Here is a 14,291-nt window from a genome sequence, read left to right on the forward strand (position 1 = left end):
CATGAACTCTATGGAACAGAACCCTGTCTCGACTTTACCCCGTGTCTCCAACCAGCAGCACTGGTTCACTGAATTGCAATGCTCTTCCCACCAGCATCGCCAGTCGCCGCATGCCCTCGGTCCACACGATGTGGCTGAACTTAGATTCCAAGGTGGACATCGGAGTAGACAATTTACCTATCAAAGGCAGAGTACACGTTTAGGTTCCAATATGAGTACAACTCAATTCATTTTCCTTGGGATATGATGGCCTACTCACTCAGCAATTTTAGGACATTTTCTTTGGAGAAGAGCGATTGAGGACATAATTTTTTCTTGAAATGTTTCTCAAGGACTTCTTGAATCACAACCACCTCCTCCTGCTTCCTGACTCGGCCTGCCAGAAGCATAAAACCTTGGGGAAAAAAAAAAAAAGGAAACGTTTAGTGTTAATACCAAGGAATGCTGAGAGTATGGAGCATCAGCTGCTGTGAAGAGGAAACCTGAAGACCTACTTTGGAAAACAAAGAGACCCTACTACAACTAACTGTTCACTCCATCAACATGACCTCTAGGTAAATCTAACACAAATGAACTTGTGGGCAATAAAAGACATTCAGGAATGTTGAGAGCAGCTTTGTTTCTAACAGCTAAAAAGTAGAAATGACCCTCATGTCTATCAACAAGAGAATGGATAAACATATGATATCTCCACACACTGGGTTACAACACAGTAATAATTTAAAAGGAATGAAGTTCTGATACACAAAACAGCATGGTTGAATCTCACATGAGGTTGAGTGAAAATTCGCCAGACACAAGAGCACACACTGCATGATACTGTTTAGACGAAGCAGAAGCTCAGGCAGAATCTATCACTGGTGACAGACGTCAGAGGAGTGGTTACCTCCAGGAGTTAAGACTGGCAAGAGCCATGAAGGAATCTTCCGAGGAAGTATTACCAGAAATATCCTAAATCTTAGCTGAGGTGGTGATTTACATATGTATATCCACATATATAAAAATACACTGAGCTTTACATGAAATAATATAGCACCTCCCCCATTTTACTGTTATATTTTGTTATACCTCGATGGGGAAAAAAAAGAATGTTCCTTCCTCTATTCTTTACCAGTTAAGAAGAGCAAATGCAACTCCCATGGGTTAGTTTTATTTCTTCTCCATGCTTATTAGTCACCCTATTAATGACTCACCAAGACCTCTCAAATCAGAAGATTCTGAAAGGCTTTCATGGAGAGGAGCATACAAATTCTTCCAATTGATTATATCAAAATGACCAAATCTGAGTCTCAGATGACATGACCGCCTTCTCTTAGAACTCTGGTATCATCTAATCTGTCAGTATTCTGCAAGTTTCTAAGGCATAAGCAGGATTCTGCACGGTCACCACACTGCAGGTAAGTGGTGCACAAAGAACCACCAACCTCCTGCCTAAACTCCTAATGGCACCATGTCCATACCCAGACTCCCACAGGCGGCTACATGAAGGTACGAGCGAGAAAACCTTAGCAACCAAAATGTAACAGAACAGAGGCCTTGCAGAAACAGGATGCTAATAACAGCAGTCTAGACTTGAGGGACAAAGGCTCTGTTCCTGCAGTGCCCAGTAAAATGTATATACTGACCACAATTTGAGCAAGATTTGCTTTAACAACATAGCTTGTGATTCACCCTAAGTTAACAGTCGGAGAGCATGTGCTGAGAGCATACCATCGTTGGCTAAGTGCTGCAGCCAGTCATACTCCTTCTCCGTCTGCTCAGCCAATCTGTATCGCTCAGCCCACCGAAACAGATCACGGAGGGTGATGAAGCCTTGCTTTCCAGCAAACACTGAAGAACCTCTGCGATAGGACTGTTAGAGCACCAAAACAAATGAAAAAGGGTGATGACAAGCACAAAGTACAGAATTGCTAACAAATTTAGGCTCCCAAAGGAAAAGATTCATCACATAGGAAAAGATTACAAAAAAATAATACAAGTAGTGGCAAACATGCAGGAAAAGTAATCCTAGAGTGTAGGACCACAGGAGGAAGAGTGGCAGTTATTAGCTTTTTAGGGAGTGATTAAAAAATGTTTAATTCTGACAAAACCCACTTTTAACCCCCCCAAAATAAATGGGATATCCTTAAAAAAAGAAAAAGAAAAAAAACCTGTAGCTTTGTAGAGTTCACAAGAAAAGACACACAACAAGGATGGATCTCTTTAGTTAGGTCCATTCAAGGACTATTTTATTCATTTAAAAAATGAAAACTTTGTCAATGCCAAATTCCAACCTTAGTAAATGTTTCAATATTATCCACAAGTAGGGAATGTCATCATACACAATTATCAGAAAAATTTTAATGTTATTAAATTGCCGAATTATAAAACAAAACCAAAAAAAAAGAATATTAATGGAATGCATGTTAAAGATAAGATCCTTACTCTGAGAAAATATAATAAAAGGATGGACGGACTGCTGTTTCTACCCTAAGAGGCCTCAGATTCTATTTACCAAATCTGACCAACACAGTCCATTTGTCACTAAGTGATGGAGAGGTGGAGTACCTGAAGGTCCAGCATGACTTTCACCAACTTGCTGCAGTAGGATGGTGGCAAGCTACACCGCTTATGCAAGATTGTCTCCAACTCAGAACTAGGCAGTTCATCAAAGTGCAATTCCACAAACCGATTCCTGAAGGCTCTAGACAGCACCTGGGAAATGTGCAGAGAACGACATGATAAAGAGGGCCTTTGCATCTAATTTCCAAAGTGCAGGCTCTGTTATTCACTATAAAAAGAAAAATCCTTCAAAAGAGGTAAAAACACAGTCTTACCAAGAAGACTTACACGATGTGGTGACAAACAGGAGAAAAGGGGCAAGTGCTACACACCTTTCTGCCTCCGTAGAGTCCCGGGGGATTCTGGGTAGCAAAGAGCATGAAGCGAGGATGTGCTCTGACAACTTCTTGTGTTTCTGTTATGAGCAATTCACGGTTATCATCCAGCAGTCTGTTCAGTGCCTCTAACACATCGGTGGGGGCCAAATTTAACTCATCTAAAATAATCCAATAGCCCTTCCTCATAGCATCAATAAGAACACCTTAGGGGAAACAAATAATGAGAATCAGTGCATAAATTGGTCCAAAGTGTTATATGCTATGCTATGCTATGCTAAGTCACCTCAGTCGTGTCCGACTCTGTGTGACCCCATAGACGGTAGCCTACCAGGCTCCCCCGTCCCTGGGATTCTCCAGGCAAGATTATGGTTAAATTTCAAAGCAAATTACTCTCTGTAGCTAGTCATGTCCCAAAATCATTTGTGGTGTTAAATATCAAGGAAACATACACTCTTCAAAACTGAGCCCTAGTCCTGTCTACAGTTGACAAGATGAGTGTGGCCCAACGGAAGCATCAGCCCTAACCATCACCACTTATCTGTCATAGAGCCCAGGGAGGAAGAAAAAACAGCCGTTAGGGCATCCATGTGCCTCAACTGAAAAGGTTAAAGACTGCTTGACGAAATCCATGGAACAGAATAATAATCCTACCTTCTTTAAACACAAGCTTCCCTGAGGAGTCAGATGTGTAACAACCGATATACTCCTGAATATCCGTGTGCTCGTGGTTGTTAATACGCACGCAATGGTTACCAGTAGCTGCGGCCAGCCACCGGATCAGGCTTGTTTTACCCACTGATGTCTGTCCCTGAATCAGCACTGGATAGGTTCTTTAAAAGATCAACCAGTAAAGCAATTTAGAAAAAGACAAAAACCAGAATTAAATCATGTAGCATTTAAAAAAAAAAATAACTAAAACATTTAATATCCTAAGAGTACGTTTTTATACACCTATGCACTATGGAATATTTCTTAAGCCCTGAGCAGTTTCTATGTAAAAACAGCTACTGAGAAACTACTGAAGAAAGTAATTCCAGCCCTTCTTGCACTAGTAAGAACCTGTGAGTGGGACTAGCTACTACTCGCTTAACAAATAATAGGTGATGAGTATCCATCAGCAAAATACTAAAAGGCAATCTTAATAATGGCGAAAATTATCTGCACAGGTACCGCTCCCACCAAATGGTACAACTAGAAATGGTGTTTTGTGCCAGGTGAAAAGTGGCATGACTGACTTTAGAAAGTAATTATTCACTCAGCGAATGAGTAACAGGAAAGCTCTTTGAACGTTAAGGAAGCAGGACTAGCCTTTGAGCAAATACTATCCTGGTAAGACATCAGAGCAGTGAGAGGAAAGATCCACACACCCTGCAGAGACCACTCGGACTATGTCTCTCAGGTTCAGCTTGACGGAAGACGTGAGGATGTATGTCTCGTCTATTGTAGGCTCCTTGTCTCCCACCGAAATCCAGTAGCCTTCCACCTGGATAAGCCTACCTCCTTTCGGTTCTGGAATAGGCTGAAAGACACAAGGGTCAGAGAAATAAACCACAGTCCCACAACAGCTATGGTATTCTCTCAGAGAGGGGTGTAAGAGTGGGAAGTTGAACTGTCACTAAGGATGCTGCCTTTTTCTGGATGCTTTCAACATTAAAATCCACAGATGAACATGAAAATAAAATTACTTTGAGGGATGAGAACAAAATGGTGACATGTACTGGTCTTAAAATTCAGGTAGGGGTAGGTAGATTTGGGGGGAACTTAAAATAATTTCTCAGTTTATGACTCAGTTCTCTTCTCTCATCTACCAAAATTCTCACTCTAACCAAGTATTTTGGTCAAAAATATGTGTTTCATATAAACCACATTCCCCAAACAAGGCCAGTGTTGTATTGCGGTGGGGGGGTGGGGGGGTTACACCACTAAATTCTGGATCCCCTGGAAGACATTAAATATAAAAGCAACCCCCCAGAGAAACTAATTTGTTAAGAATAATATTGTAGTAAAGGCACAATCTTTTGAAGATGTGGTGGAAGTTAAGCTGATTTATACAAAACGACCCTTTCTGATCTATAAGAATGGCAAAGTGGTGGTCACAAATACAGCTACAGAAAAGTGCTCTTTTAGCCTCCTGACTTGAAGCCATAATTGTAGGCACTGCTTTTAAGGACTCCTCAGTCAGGCAGAAGGGCAGCAAGAAAAAAGAACTTAAGCCTCCATCATGTGTAACCATGAGGAACACATACAAAAAATAAGTGCAGGGGAATTGTATTGCAATAACCAAAGCAAGCTTAAGTCTTTTCTCAATGTTTTCACAGTTTACCCAAAGTATATATTCATGTGTTACTTGTATAATTTTTCAAAAGGAAAAAACATTGAGTCCAAGTACTCCCAAGTCCCAATGGCCCTTTCTTCCTAAAGTGAGAGCAACTGACATGTGAACAAGACATTTCGTGAGCCAGTTTCTATCAGCCTCCTTCAGTCCCATGCATTCTGTAATTACCTTTGTCAAACTGAAATGGTAATCGTGTGTAACAGAAAAACAAAAAGGAAAGGAGGGAAAAAAAGTCCAACCACTGATCAAAAGAGAGGTGTGCAAATAAATTATGGTGTAAGCTTCTGATGAAATGCTAAGTGACAATCAGAAAGCATGTCACTCACAGTGATTTCTGGTACAGACATAAAAATACATCTAGGATATAGTTAGACTAAGAAGGAAGCTACAGAACATTCTTATGAGATGGTCTCCGTTATAACACTTATAATGTTATGAATGGGTATATACAGGCATACCCTATATCAGGCATACCCTAAAGATTTTCCAGGTTGAATTCCAGACCATGGCAATAAAGTCAATATTGCAATAAAGACAGTCACACAAAATTTTGGTTTCTCAGTGCATATGAAAGTTATGTTTACGCTATACTACAATCTAGTAAGCATGCAATAATGTGTCTAAAAAAATGTACATACCTAAATTTAAGAATGCTCTATTGAGAAAAAATGCTCACCATCAACTGACAACATAGGGTTGCCACAAACCTTCAATCTATAAAAACTGCAGTATCTGGGACGTACATTAAAGCAAAATGCAATACAGTGAAGTATGCCCGTATTAGAATTTACCTTGCTAAAGCTACACACACACACAAATATCAGAATTTGATATATAAAAGTTATTTTAACATATATATATATACACACACACACACACACACATATGATTTAGAAGGAAAGGACAATCTATAGGGCTTAAATTTCCAAAGAGTAGGATTACCATGACTTTTCACCACCTAAGGTACTATCTTAAATACTAAGATACTATCTAATGTTTAGATTTTGTGGGATAAACTGATTGCTTTTATAAATAGAAACAAGTTTTGCAAAAAAAAAAACAACAAACCCAAACAGCTAACAATCTGATATTTCTGCCTTTCATTTATGTTACATCAAAAATCAAAAAAGAGGACTTTCCTAGTGGTACAGTGTATAGGAATCCACCTGCCAAGGCAGGAGACACAGGTTCAATCCCTGGTCTTGGAGGATCCCACCTGCTGTGGAGCAACTAAGTCCACACACAGCAACTACTGGGTCTGTGCTCTAGAGCCCACGCGCCCAGAGCCTGTGCTCCGAAACAAGAGAAGCCTCTGCAATGAGTCTGTGCACTGCAACCAAGAGTAGCCCCTGCTCACCGCAACTAGAGAAAGCCTGCACACAGCAACAAAGACACCGGTGAAGCCAAATACACAAAAGTTTAGAAAAAGATTAAAAAAGAACCTACCTGCTTCAGTAGACTTTTTATGTTGCCAGAGACAATGTGTTGACAAATGAGCTTCTGAACCACTGGGTGTGAGGACCTGTCAAGTTGTGTTAAGAAACCCAAACAAAAGCCCTAGAAAAAAACACAAATATACACAACAGTAGTTATCCTTCTGTAATAAGAGGCCAACTTATTCCAAGAACACAATTCAACCTCTCAAGCAGTGCTGGTGCACAGAACAACTTTTAAATGTGTTACAACGGTAGAAAAAGGAGGATGGTTAGGTGAGAGTTCTGGGATGAAACATCCTGGGCTAGTCTGACTGAAGCACACAGAGCAGGCACCTGCATCCCCATGCCTCCCTCCCCAGGGCATGCCCACCCCCCAAGCTCCCCGCCACACAGACTGTACACAGACCTCATAGAGTGACCGCTGTATGTTGCCACATGGATTGGAAGCTGCAAATCGCAGGGCCCTACACAGAGTCCGAAGGCTGTAGTGAGGTCTGTGGCCAGTCCCGTCCACCAATTTTGTTCCAGACTCTTTCCTCACAGCAGTGTAGAAGCTAAAAAGAGGAAGCAGTTCAGATTTACTTCAGTAACCAATAAGTGTTATTATTTTGCTGTTGTTCCTGTTTTCTTCTACAGAAGGGTCGAGTCATTTTTATAGATTAAGTGGCCAAGCTTACATAAAACTTGCCATCAAAAATAATAAAATGAAGATGGATCAGTTTCAGGATGGAAAGAGGAAAGATGAGAAATTTCTGACTCTTAAGGAAAAGACAGGGAGATTTAAGAGGTACTTATCAAGAATCTTTTGAATCCTAACACAGGGTTCCAGAGTTGGCTTTAATATGAGAGTCAAGTGAAATCTCTGTATAAACTCCAGTGGTGATGGCCAAGCACATGGAGAACAAAAGTCATGGTGTATTTTAAAGTCTATAGATATGGCTATAACCAACAATGACAAAGTCATAAAAAGACTGATAATCGGTGACCATGTCTATCTTCATTACCACATACTTTAGAAGTTCAGAAGATGACAAGATGGAAGAAATTTCAGATGGAAACATCAAATGCAAAACTCAAAAATTCATGATAATTCATAAGCAGATACCACAAAATCAACTGTAACCAAGTGTGTGTCAGAGATAAAACTCAGGTTCTTGCCCAAATGGGATCTGGCTTGCCTCCTTTCAATCTAGCTATCCTTTCTTTTGTAGAAAGAATCTACATTCCAGAGTGAGTTTTTATATACGGAACATGCACCTCTTGTACTACCAGCACTTATAAGAGCCACACTGCTTTATCCCCAGCTTTCTGAACATTTGTACTATTCTTGGCTAACGAAAAGTGCTCAGATTTTAAAATGTGGTGTGACAAACCATTCCAAAGCCCTTTGACAAATGTCTCCTTGACTAACCTATTTAAAACCTGGTTCCACATCTTATTTTCTAACTGACATTTTATGTGTTATTTTTCTTCACTTATCACAACCAAAAATAACAGTACATCTCTCTTTATTTATTGGTTATCTTCACCTGCAGAATTAAAGCTCCATGAAAAGAACAAAGATTCTATTTACAGCTGTACTCCTAGCACCTAAGCCACTCAATAACTATTCGTACTAAAAAAAAAAAAAAAAAGGAATAAAGCACAAAAAGCAAAGTAAAACACTAACATGATCTAACTTCAAAACCTTCACGTAATGTATGTTTCATTTTAGAGGTCACAGAGAAAATTAAGTGACATGCCCCAGATGACAGAATTAGTTTGACACAGCCAGCACTAGAATCCAGGGTGTCTGATACAAAGATTATACCCTCTCCAAATGGCATGCAAAAAAGAGGAAAGAGACTCAAATTAAAAGTACCAAGCCATACCACCACTCTATAGATCATTCAGCTAAGCCCTATTAATTCCAAATCAGACCCAATCAATTATATCAAGCTTTCCCCCCTTCTATGGCTAACATGCAAACTGCACAAAGGATTTCACCAAGGCAAATCAAAATACTATTTATATCTCCTCAAAGAATTTGAATCCTCCAAGGACTCAAACTCTCAGCTGTGAATACAGAAGTAATTAGGAGAGTATTATCTGTTACATATTTCCATAGGCAGTGATTTATAAGCTCTGTATGTAGTACGTTGGCCAAAAAATTTGAGTTTTTCTCTACCATCTTACAGAAAAACCCAAATGAACTTTTTGGCCAACTCAATAGCTCCCTTAGGAAAATCCAAGGGAGTCCATAGTTTCCAGCTTTAAAAATAAAGTCTAAATAATCCTTCCATCAGTCTTCTCTTGTTAGAAGCAAAAGAAGAAAATTTATATGCATGAGACACATATTTTTCTGTTTAGAGGAAAAGTTTATAAAGAGAAACCAGAGAGAACGCACGTTATGATTCCTTGTACTGTGTTCTTATTCACACTCAAGCCTTTCAGATAATCCACAATAAGAATCTGTAAGTCTTCTTTACTTTCTAATTCTTCTACATAAAGTTCTGTGAACCTGTAAGACAATTATTCCATTATTGCCATATTGAGGAAGTTAATACATCTATCTTAACAAACAAAAACACAAGACAAAAGTTATGTCAACTCATTTTACCCACTTGTAATATGAATTATGAAAGCCTTTCAACTTGGGATACAGATTGATCATAACAAAACAGAAAATAACGCAACTGTTACCCAAAATCTACACTATAACTACTACTACTGTGAGACAAAAATCAGACAGCCCTTACAAAAACAGTTACAAAAATAAGGCTTATTCTTCCTCATTCTCGGGCTTCCCAGGTGGCACAGTGATAAAGAATCTGCCTGCCAATGCAGGAGACACAGGAGACGCAAGTTTGATCCCTGTGTTGGGAAGACCCCCTGGAGTAGGAAATGGCAACCCCACTCTAGTATTCTTGCCTGGGAAATTCCATGGGCAGAGGAACCTGGCGGGCTACAGTCCATGGGGTTGCAAAAGAGTTGGACACGACTGAGTGACTGAACACACATCCTTAATCTCAGAATGTGTTCTTGATCACAACTACATGTAACAAAAAGTACATACAACAACAACAAAGTCCCCTCAACGTCAAAAATTAACAGTTGTAGCAAAGGAAAATACAACTCATGGTTGATAAAATTTGCCCAGGTTTTTATTATATTATTACTATTTTATTATTTTATAAACGTGGGAAGAGATTTAATAAAGTTTTAACATTATTTTAAAACTCAGATTCAACAGAAGGTTACCAACAACAAGCTCATGTATCTTTTCCCAGTGCTACACACAAATCTTTCCCCTGTTACTCAATGTTTAATGATGAAAACTGAAACTTAATGTCCTTTTACAAATCATTAGCCTGATCCAAAAGGACTCATCCTAAGATGCACGTTATATGAGATACTGTTATTTCCTTATATGAAGGTTTTCTAATAGCCAAAGGGCTATTTGAAGAAGGAAAGATTTTTGTTTTCAACAATATCCATGAGTCATCAAATGGATTAACATTAAATGTCAAATTAACAACCCAAAGGAAAAAATTCCCTAGTGTTCTGGAGTTTTCTGTATTCCTACCACCTATACAAAGAAAAACGTGACAAATAAGAAGATTCTTCTATCAGCAGTCAAGAAATTTCAAGCATTGTTATGAGGGTTGATTATGTTACTACTACCAATCAATAAATCAAGAGAACTTAATTTTAAAACTGTCTACACGTACCAGGCCATGTCCCCTTACCTGTTTCTTATTCCTGGTGGGAGATTTCTTTTGCCTACATCAGTTGCTGGATTCATACATGCAAATAAACGGAAGTCGGGGTGACGAACCAGTGGTTCTGTTAAAAGAAAACTATAACTTCTCAATAACTTGTAACAGTAAGTGATGGGGGAAGACTAACTCCACTGAGCCCCCGGGTGAATCACTCTGTCTCAAGGCTCAGCAAGGGTGGTACTACTGGCTGCTCAACCATCTCTGCCTTTGATGAAACCCCACTGAAATCAGTTTCCAGATCTATGTACACAACCTAATTTTAAGCTGCCATTCCACCATCTCTTATGGTGTGGCTGTCCATGCTATTTATGTTTCATCACCTACTCACCAGTGTGTATTTTGTCATTGAGTGAGCATGCTTTATTATCCACTACCCAAATGCTTTGACAAATTATTTTATTTTTTTCATTCCTGTAACACTTAACAGTAAGACTCTGCATAAAATTACTATCTACAGAATAAATAAATCACACTGAGAGGCCCATGCAATCTGCCTAACTGAAAGAACACTACTTTAAAGAGGTCAAAAGGCCTCACGTCCAGTCCAGCACCAGGAGGATCAAGAGCTACCTGTGTCTCCTCGATCCAGCAACACCAGGGAGCCAGAGGAGCCTTCAAGTAAACCACTCAGACATTCTAAAGTTTCTGGAGCAGCCAGGTTAATCTCATCCAACAAAATCCACTCTCCTCTCTTCACGGCCTGAGCTAATGTACCCTAGAAGATGAAATTAAATGTCAGGGATCCATTTCAGATGCAGACATACTCACCAACAGCAGTTATGAGAGCAGGGTTAGAGCAGAGGCAGGGGCAAACTGCTCCTGCCTGATGAGCTTATGCCTTGATGCCAATGGTGCCAACTGGCTGCCAGAGCGAAGGTCAAGCTAACTTTTTTCAAATGTCCAAAAAGGTCAAAGAAATATCTTTGAGCCTAAGAGTAAGACGCAATAAACTAGACCACTGCATTATATGGGTGGTGAGGTAAATAAAAACCTACAATGTATTCAGATGTTTAAAAGCATCCAAATGGCTACTAAAAGCAACCCAAATAAACACAGGGTGAGGCTATAAGTAAGTACACCAAGAAAAGATAAATGACCAAGAGTGTGCAGTACTTATAATAGAGCCTTCACAGTTTCTGAAGAATGTCAAAATGAACCTCTCCTTCTGATTTTATCTCTTGAAGTTCTATTTTCAAAAGCACTGAAAAATAAACCTTATAATCCATTCAACTGACATATCAGAAACTGAACTGTCTTAGTGTTATTTAAGTGCTTTATACTTTTGCTTTCACAGTGATCCTAATAAAGAATCTTCTATAAGTTTAAAAAAAAAAACAAACCAGACCAAATGTACAGAACTTCAGTGTGATGCCAAGTCATGAAATAGGTATAAACCCTATTTTGACAGCACTTGATAATTTCATTGGTTATTTTAGAAACAATTATAATAAGATGAAGTGCTGATGTCTAAATTCTCCACAACAACAGATATATGGTTGAGGGACCTCTCTCTCATTAAGACATCATCTCAAGTAAGATTCTTGCATCACCCTTAGGGTGAGAGGTCTGAAGACTATCGCGATTTTCTTTAATAAAAATATAAACTTTAAGTCACAAATATTCAATTACACTGATCCTGCAAGGTCACAGGACAGAAAATAGTACAACTACTCATGCACTGGAATCAAAAATGTAGCCCCACATGAATGGATCCAAATCCACCTCCCACCCACAAATACAAACACAGCTATAAAACAATAAAAATTCACGAATTATCCTCAACTGCATCTTACAAAATAATAACGACAGTGCTCATGAACACTACAATTTTGGGCTTCCCTGGGGGCTCTGTGGAGAAGAGTCTGCCTGCCAATGCAGGAGACACGGGTTTGATCCCTGACCCGGGAAGATCCCACATGCCACAGAGCAACTAAGCCCTTGCACTGTAAGTACTGAGCCTGCGCTCTAGAGCCTGGGAGCCACAGCAACCAAGGCCTTGCAGCTATAGCTTGTGCCCCACACTAAGAGAGGCACCACAATGTGGAGCCCGAGCACTGCAACTACAGAGGAGCCCCCATCACTGCGACTCGAGAAAAGCCCGGGCAGCAGTGAAGGTCCAGCACAGCCAAAATTAATTAAAATCTTAAATTATATAAAAAAGACTTTATCACATCTACAAAAAGACATTTAACCCCCTCTCAAAGAATTCTTTCATTAAGTGTTTACTGTTCTAAACAACAAGCCCTAAAATGTCAACATGAAGAGAAGACAGAACAGTAGCCTCTTTAACCTGCATTTTGCATCAAATCAACATTCCCTTAACCTAAACAATCAAAGCAAAATACCTCTACAAATGCAAACAATAGGGCATTCTCAGTCATTTTCATCTGTTGTTGGGCATGGTTGAGTCTAAGACCAAATGCTTCCCACTTCTCTTTTAGTAGTGACCCTAGAGAAGAATAAAGACAAGAATAAAAAATATATTTTGCGTCATAATATATATAACTTAAAACACCACATAATTAACAAAACACACACAAAAACCACATCTTAGACATGTAAAAAATTAAGTCCAAATGCTTACACAATTCCAACCATATGCAGCCACTGTACTAGCCACTTCATTTATATGCATATGCATTAGAGAACTCATTTATTCTCACTATTCCCACTTTATAGATGAGAAAGTAAAGACTAAGCCACCAAAAGCCCCATTTACTGTGGAATCCAGTTTTCTGGAAATAACCTCTTCTAAGCATATGTGACTTACTGACCACTAAGTGGTACTTGTACATCAACACCACCAACCACTGACTTTTATAGAAATCTTGCTGAATCCCAGGAGCAACAATACTTTAGAATTAGTCATGTCAGCCCTAAGTCTCAGCAATCCCTAATTCGTTTTGCATCATTCTGCCCCAAACTCCTCCTAATTCTGCTCGCTAGACTCCAGCCATGACCTCCCACCGGCAGCCTGGGCTGCCACCTACCAGGCTCACTCTCTGCCCCAGCCTTGTTGACAGCCGACTTGTGCACATGCTGCATTAGCTTCAGGAGATCTTGCCACCGTTTCTGCCTGTAACACGTCTGAATGTGTCCCAAGAACGTAAAGTTCTGCTTCTTCGAAAATGTCTGAACAAAGAGTTCTTCAAATGCCTCCCGTAAAGGCAGCCAAATAAGCTTATGGTCCACTGGCTTGTAACTGAAACAAAAGGCAGATATGTGATTCACAAACTTCTGAAGCTAACAGAAACCAGAAGGCATACCTAAGAAAACAGGAATAGGTGTAAGATTTCTTCTACATCAAAATCAGAAACAATAGCAAAATACTTAAAATCTATGTTAAAGTTTTAAATTATGATCTATTTTTTCCCCATGTTGTTTGAAGGGTCTATGCTAAAGGTAATCATTAGATAACCAAATTATGAAAAAATCTGAAATTCTAAACTGGGTAGTGAGAGGCATGTCATTTATTCTACTAACACATTTAAATAATCATCATGTATATTTAATGATAAACCATATTTTATTAAGAGTGACCAAAATGTTTTTGAGATATTTTAGGAAAAAATATAACATCCGAAATTGATTTACTTAAGCATCTTGTACTTACTTTAACATCATGCCTTGTCAATGGTGGGGTGGAGGAAGAGACTGCTCCCAAAGATATTAAAAATTGGGGGAAGGGGACAGTAAAAAAAAATTTTTTTTTAGATGTTGCAATGGTTTGTGACCCTCCAAGGCTTAACTATTTATTTCTGAGTATTAAGATTCTCTTTTATTTCTTAGCATTTTATTTTTCTGGTTGGGGAATTAGGGAATTAATTCATTTAAATTAAAATTTAATTTACTACTGGGGGTGGGGAGAGGTTAATAAGAG

General features: G+C 39.1%; 1 protein-coding gene across 1 annotated transcript in view; it reads right to left on the bottom strand.

The window, feature by feature from the left end:
* MDN1 (MDN1, midasin homolog (yeast)) overlaps window positions 1-14,291 on the bottom strand; it is a 140,340-nt gene that overhangs the window by 83,603 nt on the left and 42,446 nt on the right. The window contains exons 16-29 of the mRNA XM_010834709.1: window positions 13,402-13,613; window positions 12,757-12,860; window positions 10,982-11,126; window positions 10,379-10,475; window positions 9,037-9,150; window positions 7,057-7,204; window positions 6,661-6,771; window positions 4,247-4,398; window positions 3,531-3,709; window positions 2,874-3,082; window positions 2,548-2,694; window positions 1,711-1,852; window positions 260-394; window positions 39-177 (exon numbers count right to left, since the gene is read on the bottom strand). Of these exons, the coding sequence (XP_010833011.1) occupies window positions 39-177; window positions 260-394; window positions 1,711-1,852; window positions 2,548-2,694; window positions 2,874-3,082; window positions 3,531-3,709; window positions 4,247-4,398; window positions 6,661-6,771; window positions 7,057-7,204; window positions 9,037-9,150; window positions 10,379-10,475; window positions 10,982-11,126; window positions 12,757-12,860; window positions 13,402-13,613 (2,034 nt within the window). The remainder of the gene's footprint in view (window positions 1-38; window positions 178-259; window positions 395-1,710; window positions 1,853-2,547; window positions 2,695-2,873; window positions 3,083-3,530; window positions 3,710-4,246; window positions 4,399-6,660; window positions 6,772-7,056; window positions 7,205-9,036; window positions 9,151-10,378; window positions 10,476-10,981; window positions 11,127-12,756; window positions 12,861-13,401; window positions 13,614-14,291) is intronic.

The sequence above is a fragment of the Bison bison genome, unplaced genomic scaffold (genome assembly GCF_000754665.1).
Source record: "Bison bison bison isolate TAMUID 2011002044 unplaced genomic scaffold, Bison_UMD1.0 scf7180017864035, whole genome shotgun sequence".
NCBI lineage: Eukaryota > Metazoa > Chordata > Mammalia > Artiodactyla > Bovidae > Bison > Bison bison.